A 24498-nucleotide genomic window follows, 5' to 3' on the forward strand; every position below is an offset into this window, starting at 1 on the left:
AGATTTGTTAAAAAAAAATCCGCTTTTTTCAAAGTAGTTTTAGTCGTTTTAAATAAGGAATTTAAAAATGACATTGCACACATAGCCATTCCAAGATTAACCCTCTGCACTCAAGGCTTTTTTGATTCATTCAAATTAGCAACTTGAGATGATATCTGGTATATTAGGAAAGTGTTTTACACGTTAATTAAAATGATTTTTTACTCAAACAAATGTAATTAAGTGATAAAATTTCAACAATTTACTTATTTTATATACTATTTTTACAATGTATAAAACACAATCTATTACGTAATCGCATTACATTCTAAAATGAATTTTTGTATATTTTACAAAACAATCCTCAACAGGCATTCTCAGTTTTTCAGAGCACATATCACAATAATAGATCTCACGTCTACAGCTAAGCTTATAATGGCCAGAGCAACCTTTATAATCCCTCTTTCTGGTAGTCGATTTTGTAAACAAGTTTAGTGGTAAAAAACAGTTTTAAATAATCGACTGATTCTTTTATATTTGTAGCTATATGTGGTCTTGTTGATTTTTAACCAGATATTAATTGTATATCTATGAGCTCTTCTTCATATTCTTTGCACAGTACCCATTGCGAATAGTCTATATCTTTCACAGTTTTACTTTCAGCTTCACTATCGCTATCTTTAATTCCAATTTTTCGTCTTCTCACACTTTTTACTTCGTCGCTACTGTTCCCACTAACCTGTATATTTTCTATATAAATGCAATTTGCTCATTTAAATACATACGATTGATCGGATTTGTCTGCACTAGAACTGATCTGATCTGTATCTACACTTATAGGGCATTAAGACTTCTAAACTCTTATTCTCATTTGCAAGACCGTTTTAGACTAATGCTAGCTCAGACTTTTGATGAGACTGCAGGCCAAAATAAGAATGTCATATTGCGTATTTAAATCAAATAAACGAATCAAGTTTCGCAAACATGTTTTATTCCAAAACGTATGGTACCAGAACGCGAGAGCATCATACCGCTTGGGTGCCATAGCGGCGTCACTTGAGTGAAAGGGGTCTCATTCCAATCTATAAAGAAACAATATTGGATAATAGAGGTGTCGTGGAATCAAACCGTCCGTTTGGGCAAATCCTCAGAAACACAATAACTAACAACATAAAATCATGTCATATCATAATATACATTCTTTAGATAGTTTGATCCTAGCTCATGAACTGGAAGTTCTCTCTCTAACAACCAATTTTTTTTTCCATTTACAGCCATTTTGTGAAAATAAAGTTTTTCCATTTCATTTGCATACCAACAATTTTTAACAAAAATTACCTTTTCTCTTTTAATTATGTACATTCCTCCCTTCACTATAACCTTTCTCCCAAATAAACTTTCCCTTGAATCTACAAACACTTGGTTTAGCTTTATTTTTAAATCTTTGGTTCTAGATTCCATAGCTTCAATTAATGTGACATCTCTAGTACTATCATATGGTACTGATGGTTTATTTTCTTGAAGCTTTAGTACTTGCTTTGGGATATCTAATCTGCACAATACCCTCTCCTTGTTTCGATCTTCAATTAGCATCCACTTGAATCCAAAGGATTGTGCAACAGAAACTATTTCTCCACATACCATTATATTAACTACAGGTATGTCCTCAACCATGCCATTGTTAAAAGCCCTTGAAATCACTATTATAGTTTTCTTGACCCAATTGTCATAAAAATTTTCACTTTTCATCTTTTCAATCTCTTCACAAAATGCTGCATAGGTTCTGTTGAGTAATTGTTCAGTCCAAGGTACTACAAGTTCATTGGAGCATAATGCAAGTTTATTTTCTAATTGTGTTTTAGCAACTGCATCATGTTCTTCTTGATTCGCATCAAGCAAGTGTTGAAATTCTGAAAATAAGTCCTTTTTAAGGACCCTAAATGCTGGTTTATTGATTTAGTTGAATGTAAACTATCTTCAATTTACCGCATCATATTAAGCCCTGAAGTAGGATTTTTTCTTCAGAAATGAGAACTACTTCCATAGGAAAATTTAAAGATGTAATGGCAGAAGGTATTTCCCCAATATTAGGAGAAATTTCCACGATAGCTGCAGATACTTTTATGGCAGAAGAAGCTGCTTTATCCTCTATTGAATTTGTATATTCATTCTCACTGCTAAATATAATTTGATATACAAAGTGATTCAGAAAAAAGTGCCATCAATTTAACAACATATACTAAACCCTAAAATGGCATCAAAACTGCATATAAATATGTATTATAAAACACTTCTTTTTCCATATACAGGGTGTGAAAGTTAGATATTAAGGATGAATTTTTATTACTGTTTATTTGCACAAGAAATAAATATTTTTTATATTGATATTCGTTAGAATTTTGCTAATTAAATTATTTTCATTTAAAACCTCAAATTTAATGATGAATTTCAGAGATGAATTAAAACCATCTTCAGAAACTAACCTACATACTGTTTATGAAAAAAAAGAAGAGTTTTTAATATATGTTTATATAATATTTTCATCCTACTTTGAGAGGCATCTTAAATACCTCTTGCATGAGAAATCTTGTTTAATTTACCTTAACATTATAGTATCTCCACCCATAAAAGTTAATTCTTCTTCAATACATTCTATAGGTCTTTTTTCTGGCTTGGCTTATATCTTCGATAGATACACTGTCCCCATCACTATCAATAGAATTTAATTTCCTATTAGTGAATTTAAATATCGCAGGGGTAAAAGACTGAAATATGAAACTTCTAACATTCTATATATTCAAAAGATTACATCCGATTTGCGTTAAAAGTGAACTGTGGATTTACCTCATTTTTACAATCAATCGATGAATGTTTTCTTATTTTCCTCTATATTTAGACAAAATTATGGGGTGCTTTCATTTGAATATTTTGTTTATCTTGATTTGGTTTCCATACAATTTCAATTTTAGGTTAGGAGTTAAAATATTGTCGTTATGAAAGAGCAACTCTGGATTGTAGAGCTGTAGCTCACTTAAAAAAATCCAATTTTACAACGGACGTTAAGCATTTTATTACCTATACGGTGTAAAAAGACGTTTTAAGAAATTTCAAATTACAGAAAATACGGTTTTGTATTTTTTTTGTCGTCAAAAAACGAGGTTCATAAGCTACTATGAATTGCGCTCCCAAGGCGGTTCTAATATATATCTTGCGACCTTACAGCACGTTACAAGGAAAAATCGGGAGAACGTGATGCAGTCGGCAACAGCGTCGACACCACAGAATGTAACGATACTCTTTCGCCACCACCTCCTTCTATACATTGCGCTTGAGTTGCTAGTTTGTTCTTTGTAAGGGTTATGGTGTATATGTTTTTTAGTTTTTTGAATTCAATGGAATATACGGGAACAAAACGACAAATAGAAAACATGTAATTAACAAATAAATTAGAGCAATATACTCAAGATTCTGCTATTGACAAAGAAGAATGGTATGCCTTTGGATTATTTTATCTACTTTTTTGGACCTGTATTTTTATGTGTTCCTAGAAATGTAATGCGTCAGAAAGACTAAAATAGCTGTTATAAATACTAGTGTTGAGTGTACTACTTATCACTCTTTGTTACTAATAGTTGTTAAAACTGATGTCCACAGGAACTCTATTACTAAATACGAACATTCGACCTGAAGATCCCGACAATCTACTCAAGCAATTGTTAGATTATGTTCAGAGATGTCAAAGGAGGTATTTATATATAAATGATTTCTCTTTTGCCTTCTCAGTAATTAAACGAGGTTGATTCAGAATTCCCAAAAGGTAAGCAATGGGGAATTTAAATATTGAGTGTTTACTGCTTAATTCATACTAACTCATATTTCATTGTATTACTGAATTCTGAATCGGCATTTCTTCCAGGTGGGTTTTTTTATTAAGCATTTTCTAATCTTTATGTGAAGACAATTTAATATTACAAAAAGAATTAAATTAGACCTAAGTGTGCTTTTTTATTCAGGTACGGGGGCAAAAATATATTAGCAACTGAATTTGACTCCCATGTAGCAGGTTTGTGCATTTGCCTCGAAGCTATATTTTTCCATGGAATTCGTACTAAACCCTTAACAAATCAAGTTAATACAGCTTTGAAACAAGTTTCTGATATTGTGGCACAGAGTTTAAATATCAAACAAGAGAGTATTTGTAAGTAATCATGTACATGTTTTTACCCCTGTCTTGCATGTATTTTTTATGTATTCTGCTTTTGAAACATTTTTTTGTTATTATTTCAAATTGTGTTGTTTCTACCGCTCATTTCTAGCCTTTTGGGCATTCATTGAAAATCACCTTACAAATCACGAACAGGAAAGATTTAACATTTTAAAACATGTGTGGACTGACATTGGTAGGTGCAAAGCTTGGATAAGAGCTTCTTTAAATGAAAAATCGTTGGAAAGGTTGGTTATATCTAATAACAGCACTGTTAATAAAATATAGAAGAAAAATTTATAGATATTTTCATATTGTTCTAAGTGACAAAGATATTTTGAAAGATCATTATGAATCCTGGGCCATCCTTCGAGATGAAGACAGAAATAGTATGTTGCCCAACATGGCAGCAGGTAAGCAATGAGGTTGAATAATTTAGGTAAATCTCACTACAATACTCTACTTTGTTGTATTGCATGATAGGATTGGGCTCTATCTTATTTGCAATAAGCATTGATAAATTGGAATTCAATGTGTCTATAGCACCAAGACCAGTGTTGATAAATCACCGCGATGAACCAGTTATAGCAGTACCGATTCCTGGTAATTTTTACTAGGAAATTTCGCTAATTTTTGCTTCAAAAACAACCCTGTTTTAGATAATAAAATTAGGAACACTAAGAGTAAGAAAAAAGTTTCAAGACAGATAATTTCCTTTGAGGATGATGATAGTGTGCTTTCTACAAGCATTCCCTCTAATTCAAGTTTGAGTACTTGCTCTGATAGCAGCAGCTTAGGAAATAAACATAAAGGTCCAATTTAGTAATCTTTATGGGACGTACCTAGTATTTCAATACCTATTTTGTTCTGTATACTTAGTTATCAACACAGAAGATATGGAAAATCCACATTCAACCAGCAATGTAATGGCTCAGGAAAATGTCCAATCAGACAGTATTAAACAAAATGATAAAATTCAAATTCATCATGCCAAAAAACAACTAGAAAAAGACAGTGAATACAACGAGAAACGAAAGGGCACTAGAAATCTCCCTGTGGATGTAGGAAAACATAGATTTTCGTCATCTGTACCTGAGAGTTTAACTCCAATTAATCAAAATAATATAGGGGAATTAACTCCAGTATCAGTGGAAAGGATAAGAGGTATTTAATAGTAAATATTTTGAGACGAAAATTATCAAGGGCACAGTTTTAGATTTCAGCCAACCTCCAGAGTCCTCAGATGATATTTTAGAAGTACCTACAGATATATCAGCAGTCTTAACTGTTGTTGAAAACAAGAATTTGGAAGAGATTAGACGGCGGTAAGATAATAACAGTTAATTTGGAGGTAAAAAAAGTATATTGCATTTTTTTTGTTAGAGATGAAAGGATTAAATTGTTAAGTAAAGAGAATGACGCACTTAAACAGCAAGTTAAAAAATATGTGGGTGCAATACAAATGCTCAGGCGGGATGATGAAAGTATGCAAAAAGCATTGGACGGATTGCAACTAGAAACTCCGCCGGATTATAAAGGAGAGGCAAAAGTTTATGAACAAAAGCTTGTTCAGGTAGGAATGATATATTTTAAGCGTGAAAAGAACCAGTAAGTTTTGCTATGAAAAGGGCACATCAGATTAATCGTGTGTGCATTAATCTTCCTACCGCAAACTAACAATCTATTGTGTCCAATATTCACAATATCTCAGGAACTGTTTCATCTTTTTAAGAAGGCAATTAAGTCGCTAAGTGAGATTTTATTGATGTCCGATACGAGCAATTTTCCTGGTAGCCTTCGGTCTGCCTGACCTTCACTGGCCTTTTTTTTTCATATTTGCAGCCATACCATAACCTAGCGGAAAAAAATTGAGTTTTCTAACCATAAAGTCTATATTCCTTGATATTTTTTTATAAATAAGGCTTTTGGGTATGTTCCTAATATCGTTTGAGCGGTTTTGCACGGGTATATATACTACGTTTTCACTGATGGATTAGTGAATTAATAAATTTATATTAAGACCGAATCTAAAATTTCATTTTACTCCATATTTTTCCAGAATATAAAATTTAAGTTTAGTATGCTGATGCTGATTTTTGCAAAAGCTTTTTTCTGGTAAAATTTGATAGTTACCACCGCAGGTTACGGACTTTTGAGCGGCCCACGTTTTGGTTAAATTAAGCTTATTAAAGCATAAAGACATACGTACAAGCATACAATCACCAAATCGAAATGCCCTCCAAATGCATGCACATAATGTAGTCTAGAGCATGTGGAACTCTTAACATCTGTATTTAATAAAAGCGGTATTAAGACAACACTTCTCAGGTAGCAGAAATGCATGCAGAACTCATGGACTTTAATGTCATGTTACAAAAAACCTTGCATCAAAAAGACGCAACTGTCGAACGACTTACGCGTGAATTAGAAGAATTAAGGGGACCCATGAGTGCTGATCAGGAATCTGAAAACTCAAAAGGAAATGTTAACATATGGATCCCGTCGGCGTTCCTCACTGGTATGTTTCTCTGTTATACAGACATACTTCTAAATTATTTGCTATAATTGGGTTTATTGTTAGGATCAGGTTCTAATTCTCACCATGTATACCAAATATTTCTCAGAGCAGGCAATGATGAATGGAATTTATACAGAAGGTATGCACAGTTTTATGCTTTGCATTCCGATTTGAAAAAACTAGATCCTGCCGTGGGGACATTTGATTTTCCTCCTAAGAAAAGCATCGGGAAGAAGGTTTGTTAACCGATCGTTTTTTGGTCATTTATTTACTAGGAAAATTTTAGGATTCAAGCTTAGTTGAAGAAAGACGAAAACGTCTCCAAATCTATCTGAGAAAAATTATCGCCCATTGGCCAGAATTAGCCCATTGCAGCAATAGATTTTTGTTGGAACAACATTTGTCTTTTTTCAAGTAGTAGTACATCATAGTTTTGTTCTTTGTTTTGTTATAAATATTGAAATTTTGTAGAGATCAACAAGAGGATGAAGTTAAAAGAAACATGTTTAATTCAAGGCGGCCTGGTAATTCAAGTCACCATTCAGGTTTATAAAGGGGAATGTTATACGCTAAATCTTGTGATAGGTGGGGACCTGGTAATGTATCGATTTGACTCATTTAAGTTAGTCAAAACTATTATTATATAAAGCATTATTATTTTGAAAATACTGATTTACCTGTTTAATTTTAATCCCTACATGTATTTATAAAGCGTATATAAAAATCAAGAATATTTCCATTTAAAAATGAAGACTTGCTCGCACGGCTTATTAACTGTATTGTTTGTTGTTATAGGCATTCAATCCTTTCATCAATAATATACAGGATATTCCGCAATTGTTGCAACAATAAGACTAAATGTTCCAATAAATAAGAAAACTCAGCATAATGTTATAAATCTAAACTCTTTTCATACATAAAGGAATGTATCTTAAAAATATTAATTTAACATAAAAATATAGTGAACTTATCCCATCACAAAAGAAATCCCATGTTCCAACAAAATGAGCTGAGTAATAAACAATATAAAATTACATAATAAATAAATTCTATTTTGATTTTGTAACACTCTGCTGGCGTCTTTGATTCGCCAGATAAATAGTCCAAAAGAATCCTATTAAATTGACAACCAAAACTCTTAGCTGAAAAAAATTAAAGAAAAACAGTTTACACTATTATTGGATAATTAACTCACCATAGGAGGAACCGCACTGAAGTTCAAGAATTGCAAAATGGTTAAGTACTTCCAGCTAGTTGTCAGTACCACCCAGTATAATCCCTTGAGCTGCTGAAGAGCAGTTTCATGGTCTTTGCCTTCAAACCTGGCCAGCGTATAAAGAGCAAAAGCCTATGATATAATGTTACTGTTTTGTACTTTCAAGCAAAAATTGTAAAGCACCTGATATAAAGGAGAGTAGACTAGTCTTTCCAAAATTAATCTTTTGATAACAGCAAAGGAGGCTTCTTCAGACACTGCCCATTCTAGGAATGTGTAGAAGTAATGGGGAATTGAACCACCAAAGAGAAGTCTAAATCTCACAGGAGAATTTATTTAAAAACATAATATAGTTTGGGAGGAAAGTCATTTTCATATATTACACTAAAATCTGTATTAATGGGTCTTATAACTCACCCAAATGCCCCATAGGCTGCAAGATTATGGAAACTGATAACTTTACCACCAGCAATTCTTTGGGAAACATAATTTCCAGCTAGAGCTACCAGACAACTAGAAAGAAATGCCTCTGGACTCACGTCTTTTATACTATAAATACTTACCAACTAATTGCTTTAGTCCTTATTGGGTGTTCATTCAACTCCATAAAGTAGAAACTTAAGGCTTGAATAATTGGTTTGGAAAGAGACATGTTATTGATATAGTTATTGTCTGTAAAAGCCGATTGAATCGACAAAAAAGTGTTAATTCAGTAAATTGTTGGAAACTAAAATATAAATTCTATAAAAATAACAACGTAGTCGTTCCCAAGTGGGATCTAGTTTTAGTATTTGAACTTTGTCTCTTCAAACTTCCACCTCTCCACATACCATAGAAAATGTTTCTGTTTTGAAATTTTAAATAAACTGATAAAGATTTTGATTATTATGATAATTTGTTCTTTATCTGTTATTTTCAATTTATATCTCCGTTTAAGGTTATCTATAAAGTAAAGCTAGATATTTTGCCAGGCTATGATGTCGCATTTAGCAACGTCGGATGTCGAGGGAGTCAGATCACTTACCGCAATTGACGACTACAATGGTCACCATGACGACTTGTTCAAAAATGTGCCAAAAACGAGTTAAATACAAACCAGTCGCATTGGATATTGGTATATAAACATTCAGGTCAAAATTAAATACACTAAATATAATAATTTTTACAATGTACCTTTAATTAAACACAAATTTTAATTCTACTGTTTCCACTGTCCTGAAGTTATTCTTTTATGAAATTGTATAAAAGATATTCAATTCTATGACCAGTTATACGTAGAAAATTCACATATGAACACGTCGCAATAGATGGCTTCTAAACCACTAAAAACTAAATACTTTGAATTTCATTTTTCTCAAACATAACAAGAACGTCATTATAAAAAGATGAAAATAGTATATTGTTAAAAATCTTTTCCGAAATATTCTTCTTCATGACTTAAAGTTCAGGCATTGGCTGGTAGAAAAATTGACTTTGACAGTAGCTGTCAAAAGAGTGTGGTTAGACTGGGTGGACATTTAGCATTTAAAAAATTTCTTGATTTTTTTAACTTTCAACATAAACATTATATATAAATAGTTTACAATTAAAATTATTAAATTATTCAAGCCTATTTCCGTTAACGAACCTCTTATCTCATAACCGAAAGAGAACGAAGTAATCTACACAAAGATAATAGTACTTTATTATAAGGCGAAAAAATAACTGCTATCAATCTGTCATTTAGTGACTAAGTGCAGGACTTCCTAGGAATTTCATTTCGTATTTCTACATCCTCCACAATTGTTAACTCCAATTTTGTGACTTTTATTTTAAGATTATTGTTACATTCTATTTAACGAAACCCGATCATCACAATGTCCCTCTATCCAAGCTTGGAGGATATGAAAGTGGATCAGATGACTAAGGCTCAACTGCAGGTGAGTCATAAAAAAAGATTAGGTTGTTGAGGAACATTGTATCTATATACTGAAACACAATTTCAAGAAAATACTTTAATGACAATTTCTAAATTTTCAATAGTCTAAAAGAGCATGTAATGCATTGGCATTAGAGGCTGTAGTGACAGCTATTAAGTCCCCTTTATTCATTCCTTTCTCATGATAACAGTTACAACCTTGAGTCATAAATGTACCAACTTAAACTTAACTGTTCTTAATAAATAGAACATTGAAATAATTGTATCTATGGCATATAGATGTCCAGGATACTCTGGAGTTAGTGGGACACAGTATCATTTAAAAAGGATCAATTGAATATTATCTTGTCAAACTATTTGGGTCTACAATAATGATAAAAGTAATAATACTTTAAAAATTGCAGAAACAAATCATATCAGAAGTTCCTTTTCAATTATTTTTATTTAATTTAAAGGTCATTCATCAAGAGTATGTTCCTCCAAGGACTTATGAATTTGCTGATGTTCCATCTTCCAACAATATAGCATCTGTGTACCCTTCACTTGGAACTTATATGGGATTGGAACTCAGCGAGGACATAATCAGAGAAAATATGCCAGAGTATGTACATCAGAATGTCAGCTTGTATGAACAGGTAAATCAAGAAATCAGTTTTTCCTTTTCATTATGAGTGTGTAGTAAGAAGAAATAATTAAATTTAGAAGATTTCGAAAATTTTCAAGTTAATCTACAATAATATATAAAATATAAATTTTCTTTTGGGGGGTAATAATGTGTATTGCATATTCTCCATTGATTTCACTTTGATGATTGAAAGATGACTCTGGCCACTGAAACCAAAAATATTTAAATTTTAAATATCAAGATGGCACTATTTTTTTTCCATTAATTTGCACTTCATAAATCACTTTTTCTAGTTAAGATCTATGTTATAATTTTTATTTAGTCAAGCAGCACGCTCATGCCAGTTATAGGAAACCTGGTTGCTCCCATTTCTTCTCAAACAACTGGACTACAAAAAGCTCAAATATCTAATGGGATTCGAGAAATTATTTTGTGTAAAGATAAAGATAACAAGGTTGGTACAGCCGCATAACTTTAATAAGAGATTAATAAAGCATTCTGCTCAGTGTGATAGAGCAATTAATATTCATTAAATGCAATCTGAATTTAATAAGGCCTTAATATCTCTATATCTATGGGGTAGGGGCAACTATAAATAACACTGGTTCTCATTTTTAGGTAGGTCTTCGGGTGAAAGACATAAACAAGGGCATATTTGTATCTCTAGTTGTTGAGAACTCTCCAGCTGCCCTTGTTGGGTTGAGATTTGGTGACCAAATCTTGCAACTAAATGGCAGTAACGTGGCTGGTTTTTCCGTCGATAAGGTCCATGAGATAATAAAAAAAAGTCCGGTCAATGGAATTAGAATAACAGTTCGCGACAGACCTTTTGAAAGAACCATAACCCTGCATAAAGATAGCACAGCTAATTTGGGATTTCAGTATAAGAACGGAAAAATCATAGCCATTGTTAAGGATTCATCTGCAGCTAGAAATGGAGTGTTGACAGATCATCAGTTGCTTGAAATTGACGGACAAAATGTTGTTGGTTTAAAGGACAAGAGGATCAGGGAAATTATTGAGACATCACCTAATGTTGTGACCATCACAGTTATTCCAAGTTATGTATATGAGCATATGATTAAAAAGTAAGTACACCTACTAGTAATTGACAGATTTATCACTAACAAGTTAAATGTTTGATTAATTTTATGTTAGAGTTTATAAAAAGTGTATCAAAAAACAATGAAGTATAGTAATATTCCTAAACAATGTATTTTAGATTGCAAATTAAAGCTTCTTCTATTTTTAATAAATCTCGTCTTTTCTAGGATGTCTGGGACCCTAGTTAAGGAACTAATGGACCATTCAGTACCCACACTTTAATTTCGCAATCGTACGCAATAAATATTGTGCATAATAAGAGCTATAATCATAAAAAGCACAAGTGAGACTTTTTTTGTTAAAGAAATTTTTGACAGAAACAGATGAACTGAACGGATCTAAATGCATTTTTCATTTCTTTATAAACTTCATTTTAAATAATAATATAAATTGACCATGTGCCATTATACTTTAAGTCACTGCACTATACATCTATTATTGCACATTATATTTAATGCAATATACATATTAATATTTAATTGTCATATTAGATATCTAATAGTAACAAAATATTACATGTAACTCTTATTGATATAGCTTCTTCATTTATTAATGGTAAGCGTACCCTCAAATTTAAATTTGCACACAAATTCTTCGACTTTATTTCGTTGTTTCAGCTTCCATGTTCCATATAGATTATTACAAAAGAAAACATAAACAAATAAAAAAAGAATGGATAAAATAGTTTTTCCGGTAATCTGTTTTAAACATGATCATTTTTGCACTGTTATACAGTAATAAAATGCCAAAGCAGTGTTTTATTTTATATGTAAAGCCAGTATCACTATAATTGCAATTTTTTTAACAATGTACAAGATTTATTTCACTCAAAGAAGGTTCGTATAATATTGGCCGAAAAATATTTGCCGTTTTAACAAAAAAAAAATGTTATAGTGCTCAAAAAGCATCGACGTCATATTTAGTTAATGTGAGTTATCTTTATTTTATAACTTACCTCTTTTATTTGTTAAATCTCTAAAAGCTAAAAAATTATACTGTAGATTTATTTTTACATAATATCAATTCTTGAAATGTAAAAAGGAAGAGTAAAGTTTTTATTTAGTTCTTAGCATAGATTGTTAAAATTAACGATCTATGCAGGAACTAAGAGTATAATTCAGAGGCTGAAGATCTAGTCTTTGAAATTAATTACATACTTTTATGGTGATTATATATATAATCCATACATATTTTCCATTTCAGTGCAACAATTAAATTTTATCTATTTTATTACTTTCTTAAAGTGCCCTATTTAGTAATGTATTAGTTGTTATGCAATAAAAAACAAAATAGAAAACGATGTTTTTATTTTACCTAAGGTTTTTGAGTAACACTAATATTTAAAAATTTAGTGGAAAACTTAAATTATTATATAACAGTCTTATCTTTCTATCGAAATAACTGGACATTTCTCCAACCAAGCAAACCTATCTCGCCAAGAGCGAAATATAGTATGTCTATGATCACCTATGATGAAAAGTAATAAAAAATGCAGGTAAATGGCAAAAACCCCAAGTTGTGAGAGTAGTAAGTGCGGTGCGCCTATATGTACATGATTTTTTTTTTATATCATAACATCAACATTCCCATGCCAAGTTCATTTCGGTGACAACCTTTTAGTTAGCTTACTGGACGAGGATGTTATTTTGTATAACTTGTGCTACATTGCAGAACCTCGATTTGCATGCCCTGAATAATCCCACTGGTGACATAAATTGCTAAGTATAGAATGTTTGATTTTTAATACTTTTAAATAATTTAAATTGAGCATTTTTCGTTTTTAACAGGCCATTTTATATTCACATAGGTTTTTTCATTTACAAGTATTACTTAAAGATTTTAATTTTAGATTTTTATTCTAATTTTTCAAAAAAATCCTTATAAAAATGAAATTATTCTCCATCGCTAAATTATAATACCATATATCTTACATAGTAGGTTCCTAACGTAAAACCACATCTGTGCCTAAATATCACTTTAATCCTATTATTCTAACAATTATTGCAGTATATAAATAACGAAACAATTATTGAATTGATCTCTTCAAGATAAGTAATTTAACGATTAGATTTACACTATAAAAGCAAAAAATCAGATGTGGATATAGTACAAGCAAATATGGATTATCTTCTGTTAGTGGTAGTGGCCTTGGTGTCCACCGTTACCTCTAGGGAATTGGTAAGTAAAAGAATATGCGGAAGTAAATACTGAACATTCATTCAGTATGCATGTAGGTATTCAAGTTTTGATGATGAACTCTCATGTGAAGTGAGAAATAGTTACGGCAAAATTAGTGGTATTGATAATAATACTTTTGACTTGCATATGTACCTAGAATCTATTGCTTAATGTGATGTAGAATGGTGGTATAAGAATGTTTTTTTTTCTAAGCCAACTGTTTTTGTAAGTAATTATATTGTGAATCAGTGATGTTCTTGAAATCATTGAACAATAACTTTATAGAATATCTTTGTGTTCATAATAGAAAAACACAAGTTTCCGTTATATTTTAGACTGCAGAAGACTTCTACAATGCTAAACCAGGCCACTTGGAGTACGATCCAGACTTTAGGAGAATGTTTCCGAATATTCCAGGACCCTCAAACGACGCAGAACCATCTATTGTTGGTGGTATTGAGGTTGTTCCTAATTCTCGTCCCTATCAGGTAGCCAGAATATTTTTAAATATTACTATATTACTCAAAATGGGGGTTGAGCCTTTGCCCAGAGCAATACTGGTTATGTAAATGTTTTTTTCACAACCTTATATGTTGTTTTAGGCCGGTATGTTTATTCCAACACAATCAGGAAATTCGTTTTGTGGGGCCACCCTTATAAATGCCCGCACGGCTTTAACAGCAGCTCATTGTGTTGATAGGTAGATATCTCCAGATTATTATATGGAAATATATGGAAAAGATCAATACAGCAAAGCTTTCATTCTCTTTAAGAACTGTATCTTGGAAATGCTTTAGCAGAATTCATAATTTACAGAAATTTTGAAAAGCAGTTTTTTCACGAATGAAGATCGAAAATTGGTTTTGAATAATCACTCTTTTTGAGGATATAGAAAGAACAGAAAAATGGACTGTAAAACAGTTAAATATCAAGCCACTGCAGTTGGTAACTACAGGTCTTTAAATGTAACGCAAAATTTTGCTGCATTAATCATTTTCGCCAGCAGTTTAATATTTTTCCTTATCTTGAATGTTTTTAATACTCAGTATGGACAAAAAGATACAACATGCCTACTCCTTTTTTTATTTTTGTATGATTTTTAATCCGTATTTCCTACTTTTCAGTCGGGTGGGAAATGTAACGATTTACCTTGGGGCTCATAAAATGCCTCCAGAAAACGAGTCACACATCGTAGTTGTATCTTCTGGAGACATTGTTATTCATCCAGATTGGTATAGACCAACCTTGTTGCATGACGTGGCTATTGTGCGATTTCCCGCACCAGTCCCTCTAAATGGTATGTTTTCATTTGAGATATATATATATATGTAAATATGTATATTACACGGTATGGTAAAATTGTCGCTCAACAAGAGTAATACATGGTTAATCCTTTAAAATTTTTAAACATCCATATTTTTACAGGGGTAGTATTTAGTCGAGACTTTAGTTATAAATTACTGTTAACTAATATATAGAATGATAAGATTTTTCTAGTAAATTAAGTGTGACAGATTATATGTTTATATGGCTTCGAGATATAATGGGAAGAATGTTTTAAATATTGCTCTTACCAATATCTTACTCAGAGGAGACAAAACAACAATATGAATCGGCATTAAGATAAACTGGCTTAATATTTCTATTTGATTAGAACTTAAAAGAAGTTATTACATCTGTAAGGCATTTTGATTGATTTCGTGTGGCTGATACAACAACCCTACGACTGTGATCGAAATTTGAGCTTAAATATTTATTCGGTCAAGAGCGTTAATCTCCTTTTAACGTATTGCCGTGAGCCAGCTGAGCGTAAACTCTACCATACAAACTAATAATTAAACAGTTGTGATTCATTTGCGCATAAAAAAATTATAAACTTAGCTAATGTTGATTATCTTCCTTACTTACAATAATAACCTAGTAAACTAAAACAAAAGGTAATCATAGTTAATAAATAATAATACAAATGTCTTTCAGTAATCTATGGTTTTAATAATAATCCACATGTAATAATTTTGTTATATAGCCGACCTAAAATATCAATTTTAGCTATAATTAAGGTAATAAAAGAAAAATGGTGCTTTTCATGTAACTTCTGCTATTACGAATTTTGCATTTAATTTTGACTAACATGACTAAATTAAATTTTCAGCTAACATTACCCCTGTTTTACTGCCTGTGGATGCTAGTCATGATTACTTAGGAAATACAACCCTTGTGAGCGGTTGGGGTCGTCCTAGCGACAATGCGAGCACAATTTCACCCGAGTTGAGAGAAGTAACTTCTTTCGTCATTAGTAATTATGCCTGTAGACTTGCCTATTTTGGAATAATTGAAGAAAGTCACATTTGCATTTCCGGAGGTAATGGAATAGGTACATGCAATGGAGATTCTGGAGGACCTTTGGTGATCAATGGATATCTAGTGAGTAGGAAAGTTTACATAACTTAACAAACATGATGATTAATTTCTTAGGTGGGAGTTGTATCTTTTGTAAGTTCATGGGGCTGTGAACAAGGATGGCCTCCAGGGTTTGCAAGAGTCACTTATTATTTAGATTGGATTCGCGCAAATATGGCATATTAAACGTGATATATTATAAGTGATATAAATAGGTTTAATATTATTATGAAATTGTAATGTCCTTATTTAATAGAAATTAAACACTCCAATGACACTCATAATGTTGTATATTCTCAAAAAAATATATAATACAATAATTAAATTTACCCAAATAAAAAAGGAAAATATTTGATACACTTCATACATTAAAAATATCTAATTGTAAGTATAAAGAAGATCCTATGGCCTGTCTATCTAGAACGATAAAATAATGCCTAATTCATCTGAAATATGCATATTGCTAAACAAGTCTAGCTACTCATAACAATCATAAATACTTAATAGTTCTGTATACGAGAACATTATCAGAGGAAAGCTCCTATATATGGCTCAGTCAGTTTTCAGTCTCTTTACCGACAGTAACTGTTCACTGCCTTGTGAATTTGAGTCATCAGAAAATGTCATATGTGAAGATGAAAAGTCCGTTGGACCTTGAGAGTCACTGACAGTTGAAAAGCCTAAAATGGTAATGATATCAGATTATTGACAATGTTATTTTACATCATAAAACACATTTTTTTTAATTTCTTACATGTATTGGAATCATCTGCTAAGCTAAAATTGGAATTTGAGTTAGATGTGTCCAACAATGGCGGTGCAAGACTTTTCCTGGCAAAATTTTCTTTGTTTTCTCTGTTGTGTTTCATTTTCTTGGTTTCACTGCTAGTCACCGGAACCCATTTATAAATCTTCATTGTTGTGTCACCTATGGTAACCCATTTCTTTTCCCTGTAATATAATTTTCCTTACAACATCTCTACATCTCTTTTTAAGCAATTAAATGCAAGAAGATAAAAAAATTAATAGTGCCAATTTAGCATCTGCAAAGTTCTAATAACTTAATACATAAAATCATATGTTCTATATGTTCCTCATAAACAAATAAAGGGTATTGAAGGGGTGAAATTGTACACTATTCTCTTTTAAAACTGACTGTAAGTACTAATCACCCTTTACTAAAGGTGAAGGGTTTGGAGCTCAGTTTATTGGAATATGAGACTAATATAAGACATATTGCATCAAAAATGTTTCATGGTCTGAAGTTAGTGCTGGTGACTGTATCATCAATAGAGAGGATAGAAAAGTTCAGCTGAGTATGAATAAGTGAAATAACCACATCCATAGTTTGGCTTACTTCCTCATTTACCCTTGGCAAATCAGATAACTTGTGTTTGTGAGAAAATCACACTCCAAAATGGTTAGTAAAAACCTCACTGCCCTATGGGTATTATTATTTTGATCCCTTTGATTCAGCACATTTTGTCCAGATCAGGTAAGTTCAGACTACACTATGATAAGTAATACTATGAACAATAAGCGTTTTGCTAGAAACACCTACTAGAACATATGAGAGTAAGACCAGTGGCTTAGCTGACTAGAGGCACTTGGAGGGCCTGAAAATGCCCATTGATTTATCAGTTTTAAATGTTTTAGTGTAATGAAAAAAACTTAGGAATTGGGAAAAATTCAGATGAAAAGTATTATTGAGATTCTATAGCCAATGGAAACTACAAGAAAAAAGTGAGGACAAAATGGGACTAAAAATGTGATAAAAACTTACCAGTGACGAACCTTCTCAATGCTATTCATTACTTTCTTGATATCATCTTTAGCTCTACTTCGAGTTTCAGCTCGAATTGACCTAGACATTGTTTTTGATATACTAATTTTGAAAATAGTACTTTTACTAATATGAAATAAATCTACTAAAATGGGACCCCAATCTGGATCCTTTGAAGAACTAAACACTTTAGACTACAAAATCTAATTTTGGAACCTAATTTTAAAACTTCAAATTCTCAAACTCTATATTCAATTCAAACTCAAAACTCAAAGAAAATACTAAAGAGAATTGAGTATTGAGTGATTGTTGAGTTCGACTTGTTTTGAGTTTTTTTATTGTTTTGTTTTGAGGTTGAGTTATGTCATTAGTGACAACTGATAGAACGTTGATGACATTTCCGTTCCGTCCGTCAACAGATCGCATCGGTCGGAGTTCCAAGGCATTCTATGAGTCTGTGCCAAAAAATGTATGCCATTGAATTTTTCGAAGGAAATAAAAAAATTTAATAAAATTAATAAATTTAACTATCTCGGTTGTATTTAGCTAACGGAATACGTCAGCTAAACTATTGGCTTTTAGCAAGATTAGTGTTTTCACTTTTCACCATTTTATATGCTCTGTTCGCGCTGAAAAATTTCGTTTTTAGGTAGCTAATCTTCGTAAGTGGAACATGGACATGATAGCAGGAATTTTGATTTATTCTATTCATGAGCAAATCAGGAAAAAATAATTTTCAAGTTACACTAGAGACACCAAAAAAACCCTGGCTTGCTAAGTGAAAGTACCGTATTTATTTTTTTTTGCATTTGCATTGTCGCCAACCGTTCCGATATAGAATACAGAAAACAAAATGCAATTTGGCAAAAACAACATTAAAAGCCAATAAAAACTTCTCCATTTTTTATGATCAATCGTCCGAATTATAATTTTTCGAAGAGTCGGTAGTTAATTAAATTTGGTAAGTAGTCATTTAATTATATCATCTAACTTTTTTCGCTGTTTCTTCCTAAAACATCACCTGCTCACCTTTCCGTAGCCAACTTTTTATTCTTTTCTTTCGTGATGTTGGCAAAGATGTATCGTCGCAGTCGCAATTTCTGAGATTGAGGTCAGTTTTCTCATATGGTTGAGTTTGTGTCACAACAATTTTCAAAAGGTTAATAAAAAGTTTGTTGTGTTGAGCTAAAATTAAGAAATCAAACAAATACATGTTATATGGGTATGACCCAACATTAAATACAGAGAAACATTTTCTGTCTCATGTAATTATACTATTTTTGTACATATATTTTTAATTCACCTGTATTATGGCAGATTCTATTGAGTTGCGTGCCAGTTTGAACTCATTGAAAAGAGTTGATCCATATGTTAAAAACATTTTAGCGACCGCGACGCAAGTAGCGTTGTACAAATTCAATATTGCTCAAAATATTTGGGAAAAAGCTGAGAAGGAAGGAGCACTTTTCCTTTACAGTAGAAATGGAGAACCGTTTCACAGTCTTATGATTTTCAACAGATTAAACAAAGACAATTTTATAGAGCCTATAATCAAAGACTTTGACTACCAGGTGCAGTTGCCATTCTTGCTTTATCGCAGCAAGACTAAAATATTCGGCATCTGGTTCTTTAACAAAGAGGAGTGTATTCGAGTTGCTTCACTTATTGAATCTCTAATGGATAATAACAAAGTTGACTATAGGTTTTCTGGGCACGATCGGCAAGAAAATGGAGTAGTAAGTACATATATAACCTTGTTTGTTCCTTGGTTTAACCCAAGATATTCCAATTCCCATGTTTTACTATTGCTGCCTCCTAAAGCATTAAAATTAGAAAGTTATTTAAATGAAATAAAAATTACCAAATTTAATGGTAAACTAGAATTTTAAAATGCAGTTGCCAAATTTCATTTTATTTACAAAATATAAAAAAAGAAAGATCCAACAAAACACATCCATAACTGGCAGGGTTTCAAAGAAAAAATTTCAATATCAGATATGATTAATTTTATATAAGATTTTTAAGGTTTTTAGATTTGCTTTGAAATATATTTGGAGAAATTTTAATTTCTCTTTAATATTTGGACCATGGATTTTTCTGTGGTCAGTCTGAGGATGAAACACCTTGTATATAAAATTATGAGACTCATTAATTACTTAATACTACTTGTATGGTAGGAATTGTCGCTATTATTAATAAAGTTTTACCAGAATTTTGTTTATCTATTTCTTCCAATTGTAGTAATTCCAGTTTAAGGGTTTCAAAGAGAAATAGAAATATTTTGAGGAACATTTTTATCAGATCAAACTAGTTTTATTCTTTAGACTTTACTACTACCATTTACCTTAGAAATTTCAAAGCATTCACAGTTTTTCTCTGGCGCTCAACAAATTAAATGAATGATAAACACTGTGATTGACACAACTTGTAAAAATGCACTAGGTATGTGCCTGACAAAAACTGTGAAACATGTCCTTTTGGACTCAAGAACTTAAACTAAGTAGAAAAATATTTACTTTTTAACTTCATCAACATTTAGAATATACAAAACTGGTATTAGGCAGTCCGCTTTTTCTTTTAATAATTTTATGTATTTATCTTTATTTACAAATAATTTGTATCTACTTAATTCTAGCAAAGTAATATTGACATCTTCAGTATGCTTTCAAAAGCCCAAGAAAAATTCAATAAAACCCCCAGTAAACCTGAATCTAATCCGTCAACATTTTCATCCTCAACTCCAAGAGCCCCCGACATATCTTCTCAGAGTGTGATGGATTTCTTTGCCAAAGCAAGCACGAAATCCGCGACTCAAAAACCAGCAGCAACAGGAGAAAATGTTCTACATCGATTAATGTCCAACCCTGCACATACTGTAGAACATATTGAAAAACAACAGAGATCTATTACTCCACAAGAGAATCTCAGCTTTAAAGGAGAAGTTGATGCAGCATGTGTTAGGAGAAGTGTGCCTATAAGTTTTCCTAATACTGTTAAAAGATTTGAAAATTTTGAGGTAAGACTATTTTTGTATTAATTGCGAGCCATTATAATTTTCCTCCTTATCTTCCTTTAATTCCAAAAGTATAAGTTCTAACAGATCTGTGTAGGGATGTGCAAAAATATAGTGTCTTTTGTTTCATTTCATTTAGATGAATAAAGTGATATTTGATGATGATTTCTCAGAAGTTGAGATTCAAATGCTTCTGTATAAACATTTAATTTACAAAGTTTGAGTGAAATTTATCAGAATTCCTGTAATTTTTAAATGAAAGGTGAGAAAGCGTAATTAGCGGCTACAAATCTGAAGAGTTTGGAGACCATGTGACTACACTTACTGCAATTCTTAACACTTTTGTTGAGTGTTTTGATCCGTCCAGGTCAAGAAAGAAATGTTGATTTGCCAAAATTTTTATGCGTTGGATTTCTGTATGTTCACGGTGACGCTGATCCAGAATGTAATATTTCAACAGTTCTGAAATTACCTGAGATCATTTCATTACTTTGTGAAGGATTGCAGATTTTTGACATGTGTAACTCTATTAATATGAATTCTTCCAAATTCGGAGATTTGGGCCACTCTGTTGAGCTCTTAAAAACACTACGGTGGTGTAGTTTTAATGATATAGGACTTTTAATAAGGTATAAAACTAATTGTTTACAACTAATTCAACTATGACTAAACATAACTGCTCGAACTAGTATCGATAAATGTAATTCTACACCGGTGATTGATTCACCTGTTAAATTTGTAGCCCATACAAAACTTCTATTTTTAAATAAATTTTTTTTGTATGGCAGATTTCTGATCGGTATATCTATCTCTGTTGAATATTTGTCTTTTGGTTGCTTGAATGGATCATTAGCAGCATCCAGAAGTTGATTTTAAAAATTCCCATACAGTAGACGTAAGATTTAACTGTTAAACGTACCACGTCAGTTACTGAAAATTCGCTATATAAAAAAAAATTATTAATTGAAAATCTCTTTTATTCTTGTGACAATGCTTTGATTTTGGATGTAATTATTGCCAAAAATGTGCAATAGTTGTTTGTTTCTAGTATTCATTTCCTCCTCCATCACTTTCTAAAATCCAAATCCATTAACATTTCAGAATTCCCAAAACGGTTTCAACATACCCCGTTGTTCTCCCCCCCAACCCCAAACAACAGCCATAGCAGTGGCAGCCTCACCTTTAGCTTACTTAATGCAGAACCAACCCTCCACGAGCCAACCGGCTGAAGAGAGTATTGAGGTTCTCGGAACATCACCTTTTCAACAATTTTTGGAAAGTACACAAAAGCCTCTTTTGATGACCCCAATGATGTTCACAGCACCTAACTCATCAAAGGAACCGTTAAACACAACAAACCATCCCATAGATGATGGGCCTGTGGAAATGCTTACGGAAAAGCAGTTAGCACAGGCGTTAATTTATCTTTTAAAAAACAACTCGGACTTTATTAAACAGATTCATCAAGCATATACTAGTTCCATATTGGATAAAGTAGATAAGACGAGGAATCGAAGTAATTCTTAGTTGAAATGTTGTTGCAGTACTTATTATTTATGAAGGAACTAAAGGAGCTTGAATATGAATTCATAGTAGTTTGTTCCTGATTCCTGTTAGTTTAAGGACGCATCTTGGTACGAAAATAAGTACGTAGTTTAATTTTTTTTTTAATATCCAACTTCACAGAACCCATGAAGCACACTTTACACTAACAGCGTCTGTTAAACTGTTATGGCTATAGTTAATTGTGAGATCTCATTTCCTGATAATTTAATTATACCTAAATGTGCTTTAACAAAAATAAAAAAAATCTTTTACGTCCTACGCCAAACCAGGTGAGTATTTTTATATTCCACTTCTAGGGATATCGTGGAATTATTAAAGAATCGATTATTTAAATTTCTGTTACGTAATGAGACGTTTCACTTAACGATAATTTTAAAATAGCGAATGCCTGGAAAGTTTTGAGCAAAACACTTTAATCGGCGAAAAGTCACAATTTTTCGCGAGAATAAGAGATAACCTTGAACCTTAAGGGGATTTCATAATAATTTTAATAATTGATTTTATTTTCCATAATGTTTGTGTAAATAATAAACGTTTTTAAATCAATTCATTAGTTTCAAAATTCGGTTACTCTTAACATGCCCAATAAGTTGCAAATTTATGTATGATTCTCATATGAGGAGGAAATTGACAGAAAATTATAAAATAAAAGATGTTTTTGTCTTTATAACACTTATAGTAACCTATTGAAGACTTTCAGGGATGAAGTATACTTTATTGTTACATTATCAATATACTTAAAAACTAATAATCCCATAAACAAGTTTATTAGGACCTTCATTAGAAGCAGAAATTCGCCAAATCTAGACTGTTTTGACTATAATAGATATTAGGAGCTTTAATATTGATTATATTCGATTAGGTTTAGTTTAGTAGAAGGCGGATATGTATTTTTCCGTTATGCTTCTAATTATTGCTGCCCTAGCATCGATTGAAGTTTTTACATAATACACGACAAAATTATTTTTCTAGCAAGGTCTATTTTACCAATTTGCATGATATATGTTAAGATTGGCTATAAGTTGAATTCACAACTATTATATTGCTCTGTTGTGCACCTAAATAAAGTTTTAATGTATTTTATTGACGTGGAATATCAATAGCGCATCCAGAAAATTTGTTTCTAATAAAAGTTTTATGGAATCTCTGCAGAAAACAGGCCTTATCAAACACCCCATTTTATTTCCTACTGCTTTTCTGGATGTGCCATATAGAATCCATAGTTATAGACTTTTGTTGCTTTATAGGGCGCAAACCTACATATATTAGTATTGTCAGATATGTAATTTTACCGGCTGGAGAGAAAAGAATCGAAGTTGTTCATTAAAGATACAATAAAGTCGAGTTTTATTATGTTTCTGTAGGGTTAAATTATTGATGTTTCCACAAAGATAATTTAATGTGAGTGTGCGCCATCCGGTCTCCATACTTAAAAATTAAATGCTTTTAAATCGTAAGACCTTAAATGCTGCCTTAAATCAATTGATTTTGGGCCACCCCAGGCAGGTAGCGAAGTGGTTTAAACAAAAAAGCTTGTTCGTCAACACGAGCTAGTGAGGTCCGTCATACCAAGTGGTTTCAATGAATAATAAATGTATAGAATTACCCAGATATCAATCTATCTATTATTATTGAGTGCATCAATGTGAATAATTTCCAAGAGTTTTGCATTGTAAAGGGACGAAAATTAATGTTTCGTCAAGAATTCAAATGATTCCATGGATACTTTCAAAATTTGGTGGTCGATGTTAAGGCATCGCTGAAATAAAGTTATGTATGAGTTTTTTTGATTTTTTTTTTAAGACTAACCCCCTGTTTTGCAAATGAAAACTTATTTTAGAGTAGAAGAAAAAATGAAGAAAGTTGGCATCCGAATTAAATTTACAGTTCTTCTGTGAATTACAGTAGTGCTGGTTTATTTTTTAAAGATTTGAAATATCTTAGAAATGGTTAAAAAAATTGATAAAGCATTAAGCAATATAAATAGGGAGGTG

General features: G+C 31.7%; 7 protein-coding genes across 15 annotated transcripts; 4 read left to right on the forward strand and 3 right to left on the reverse strand.

Annotated features, from left to right (window-relative positions):
- Window positions 1–183: 183 nt before the first annotated feature.
- Window positions 184–3144, reverse strand: LOC136341809 (uncharacterized). Of its 5 annotated transcripts, XM_066287173.1 has the most exons (5): window positions 2824–3144; window positions 2580–2688; window positions 1966–2156; window positions 1318–1915; window positions 184–1061 (listed from the first exon to the last, which is right to left on the reverse strand). In XM_066287173.1, exons 3-5 carry the CDS (start codon window positions 1971–1973, stop codon window positions 1032–1034), a joined length of 636 nt encoding a protein of 211 aa, XP_066143270.1. In that variant the 5' UTR covers window positions 1974–2156; window positions 2580–2688; window positions 2824–3144; the 3' UTR covers window positions 184–1031. The 5 variants fall into 5 exon arrangements, with proteins under 5 accessions (XP_066143270.1, XP_066143253.1, XP_066143233.1 ...); XM_066287156.1 differs by having other exon boundaries at window positions 184–1915; window positions 1966–2153; window positions 2824–3136; XM_066287136.1 differs by having other exon boundaries at window positions 184–1915; window positions 2824–3136.
- Window positions 3145–3312: 168 nt separating this feature from the next.
- Window positions 3313–7373, forward strand: LOC136341688 (sorting nexin-29). 4 transcript variants are annotated; one of them, XM_066286919.1, is made up of 14 exons: window positions 3315–3469; window positions 3528–3724; window positions 3993–4177; window positions 4296–4431; window positions 4487–4596; window positions 4667–4786; window positions 4843–4995; window positions 5063–5347; window positions 5394–5508; window positions 5567–5756; window positions 6512–6701; window positions 6765–6937; window positions 6988–7115; window positions 7173–7373. In XM_066286919.1, the coding sequence occupies exons 2-14, from the start codon at window positions 3624–3626 to the stop codon at window positions 7252–7254; spliced, it is 1968 nt and encodes a 655-aa protein (XP_066143016.1). In that variant the 5' UTR covers window positions 3315–3469; window positions 3528–3623; the 3' UTR covers window positions 7255–7373. The 4 variants fall into 4 exon arrangements, with proteins under 4 accessions (XP_066143035.1, XP_066143016.1, XP_066143026.1 ...); XM_066286929.1 differs by having other exon boundaries at window positions 3316–3469; window positions 5400–5508; XM_066286938.1 differs by lacking the exon at window positions 6988–7115 and having other exon boundaries at window positions 3313–3469.
- A 189-nt stretch (window positions 7374–7562) lies between these two features.
- On the reverse strand, window positions 7563–8616 carry LOC136341832 (peroxisomal membrane protein 2). Its single transcript, XM_066287186.1, has 5 exons — window positions 8481–8616; window positions 8335–8430; window positions 8101–8230; window positions 7897–8049; window positions 7563–7843 (listed from the first exon to the last, which is right to left on the reverse strand). The coding sequence occupies exons 1-5, from the start codon at window positions 8567–8569 to the stop codon at window positions 7751–7753; spliced, it is 561 nt and encodes a 186-aa protein (XP_066143283.1). The 5' UTR covers window positions 8570–8616; the 3' UTR covers window positions 7563–7750.
- An 816-nt stretch (window positions 8617–9432) lies between these two features.
- LOC136341793 (syntenin-1-like) lies at window positions 9433–12861 on the forward strand. Its single transcript, XM_066287112.1, has 5 exons — window positions 9433–9836; window positions 10291–10470; window positions 10783–10914; window positions 11079–11548; window positions 11732–12861. Exons 1-5 carry the CDS (start codon window positions 9774–9776, stop codon window positions 11784–11786), a joined length of 900 nt encoding a protein of 299 aa, XP_066143209.1. The 5' UTR covers window positions 9433–9773; the 3' UTR covers window positions 11787–12861.
- Window positions 12862–13615: 754 nt separating this feature from the next.
- On the forward strand, window positions 13616–16426 carry LOC136341801 (brachyurin-like). The gene is made up of 6 exons (XM_066287125.1): window positions 13616–13742; window positions 14078–14230; window positions 14345–14442; window positions 14867–15039; window positions 15895–16166; window positions 16218–16426. The coding sequence occupies exons 1-6, from the start codon at window positions 13683–13685 to the stop codon at window positions 16326–16328; spliced, it is 867 nt and encodes a 288-aa protein (XP_066143222.1). The 5' UTR covers window positions 13616–13682; the 3' UTR covers window positions 16329–16426.
- BCL7-like (chromatin remodeling complex subunit BCL7B-like protein) lies at window positions 16415–18285 on the reverse strand. The gene is made up of 3 exons (XM_066287210.1): window positions 17926–18285; window positions 16897–17093; window positions 16415–16822 (listed from the first exon to the last, which is right to left on the reverse strand). Exons 1-3 carry the CDS (start codon window positions 18012–18014, stop codon window positions 16695–16697), a joined length of 414 nt encoding a protein of 137 aa, XP_066143307.1. The 5' UTR covers window positions 18015–18285; the 3' UTR covers window positions 16415–16694.
- Window positions 18286–18894: 609 nt separating this feature from the next.
- Window positions 18895–24287, forward strand: DCP1 (decapping protein 1). 2 transcript variants are annotated; one of them, XM_066287053.1, is made up of 4 exons: window positions 18897–19190; window positions 19312–19661; window positions 20561–20941; window positions 22040–24287. In XM_066287053.1, the coding sequence occupies exons 2-4, from the start codon at window positions 19431–19433 to the stop codon at window positions 22463–22465; spliced, it is 1038 nt and encodes a 345-aa protein (XP_066143150.1). In that variant the 5' UTR covers window positions 18897–19190; window positions 19312–19430; the 3' UTR covers window positions 22466–24287. The 2 variants fall into 2 exon arrangements, with proteins under 2 accessions (XP_066143140.1, XP_066143150.1); XM_066287043.1 differs by having other exon boundaries at window positions 18895–19661.
- The last annotated feature ends 211 nt before the right edge of the window (window positions 24288–24498 follow it).

The sequence above is a fragment of the Euwallacea fornicatus genome, chromosome 1, assembly GCF_040115645.1.
Source record: "Euwallacea fornicatus isolate EFF26 chromosome 1, ASM4011564v1, whole genome shotgun sequence".
Taxonomy (NCBI): domain Eukaryota; kingdom Metazoa; phylum Arthropoda; class Insecta; order Coleoptera; family Curculionidae; genus Euwallacea; species Euwallacea fornicatus.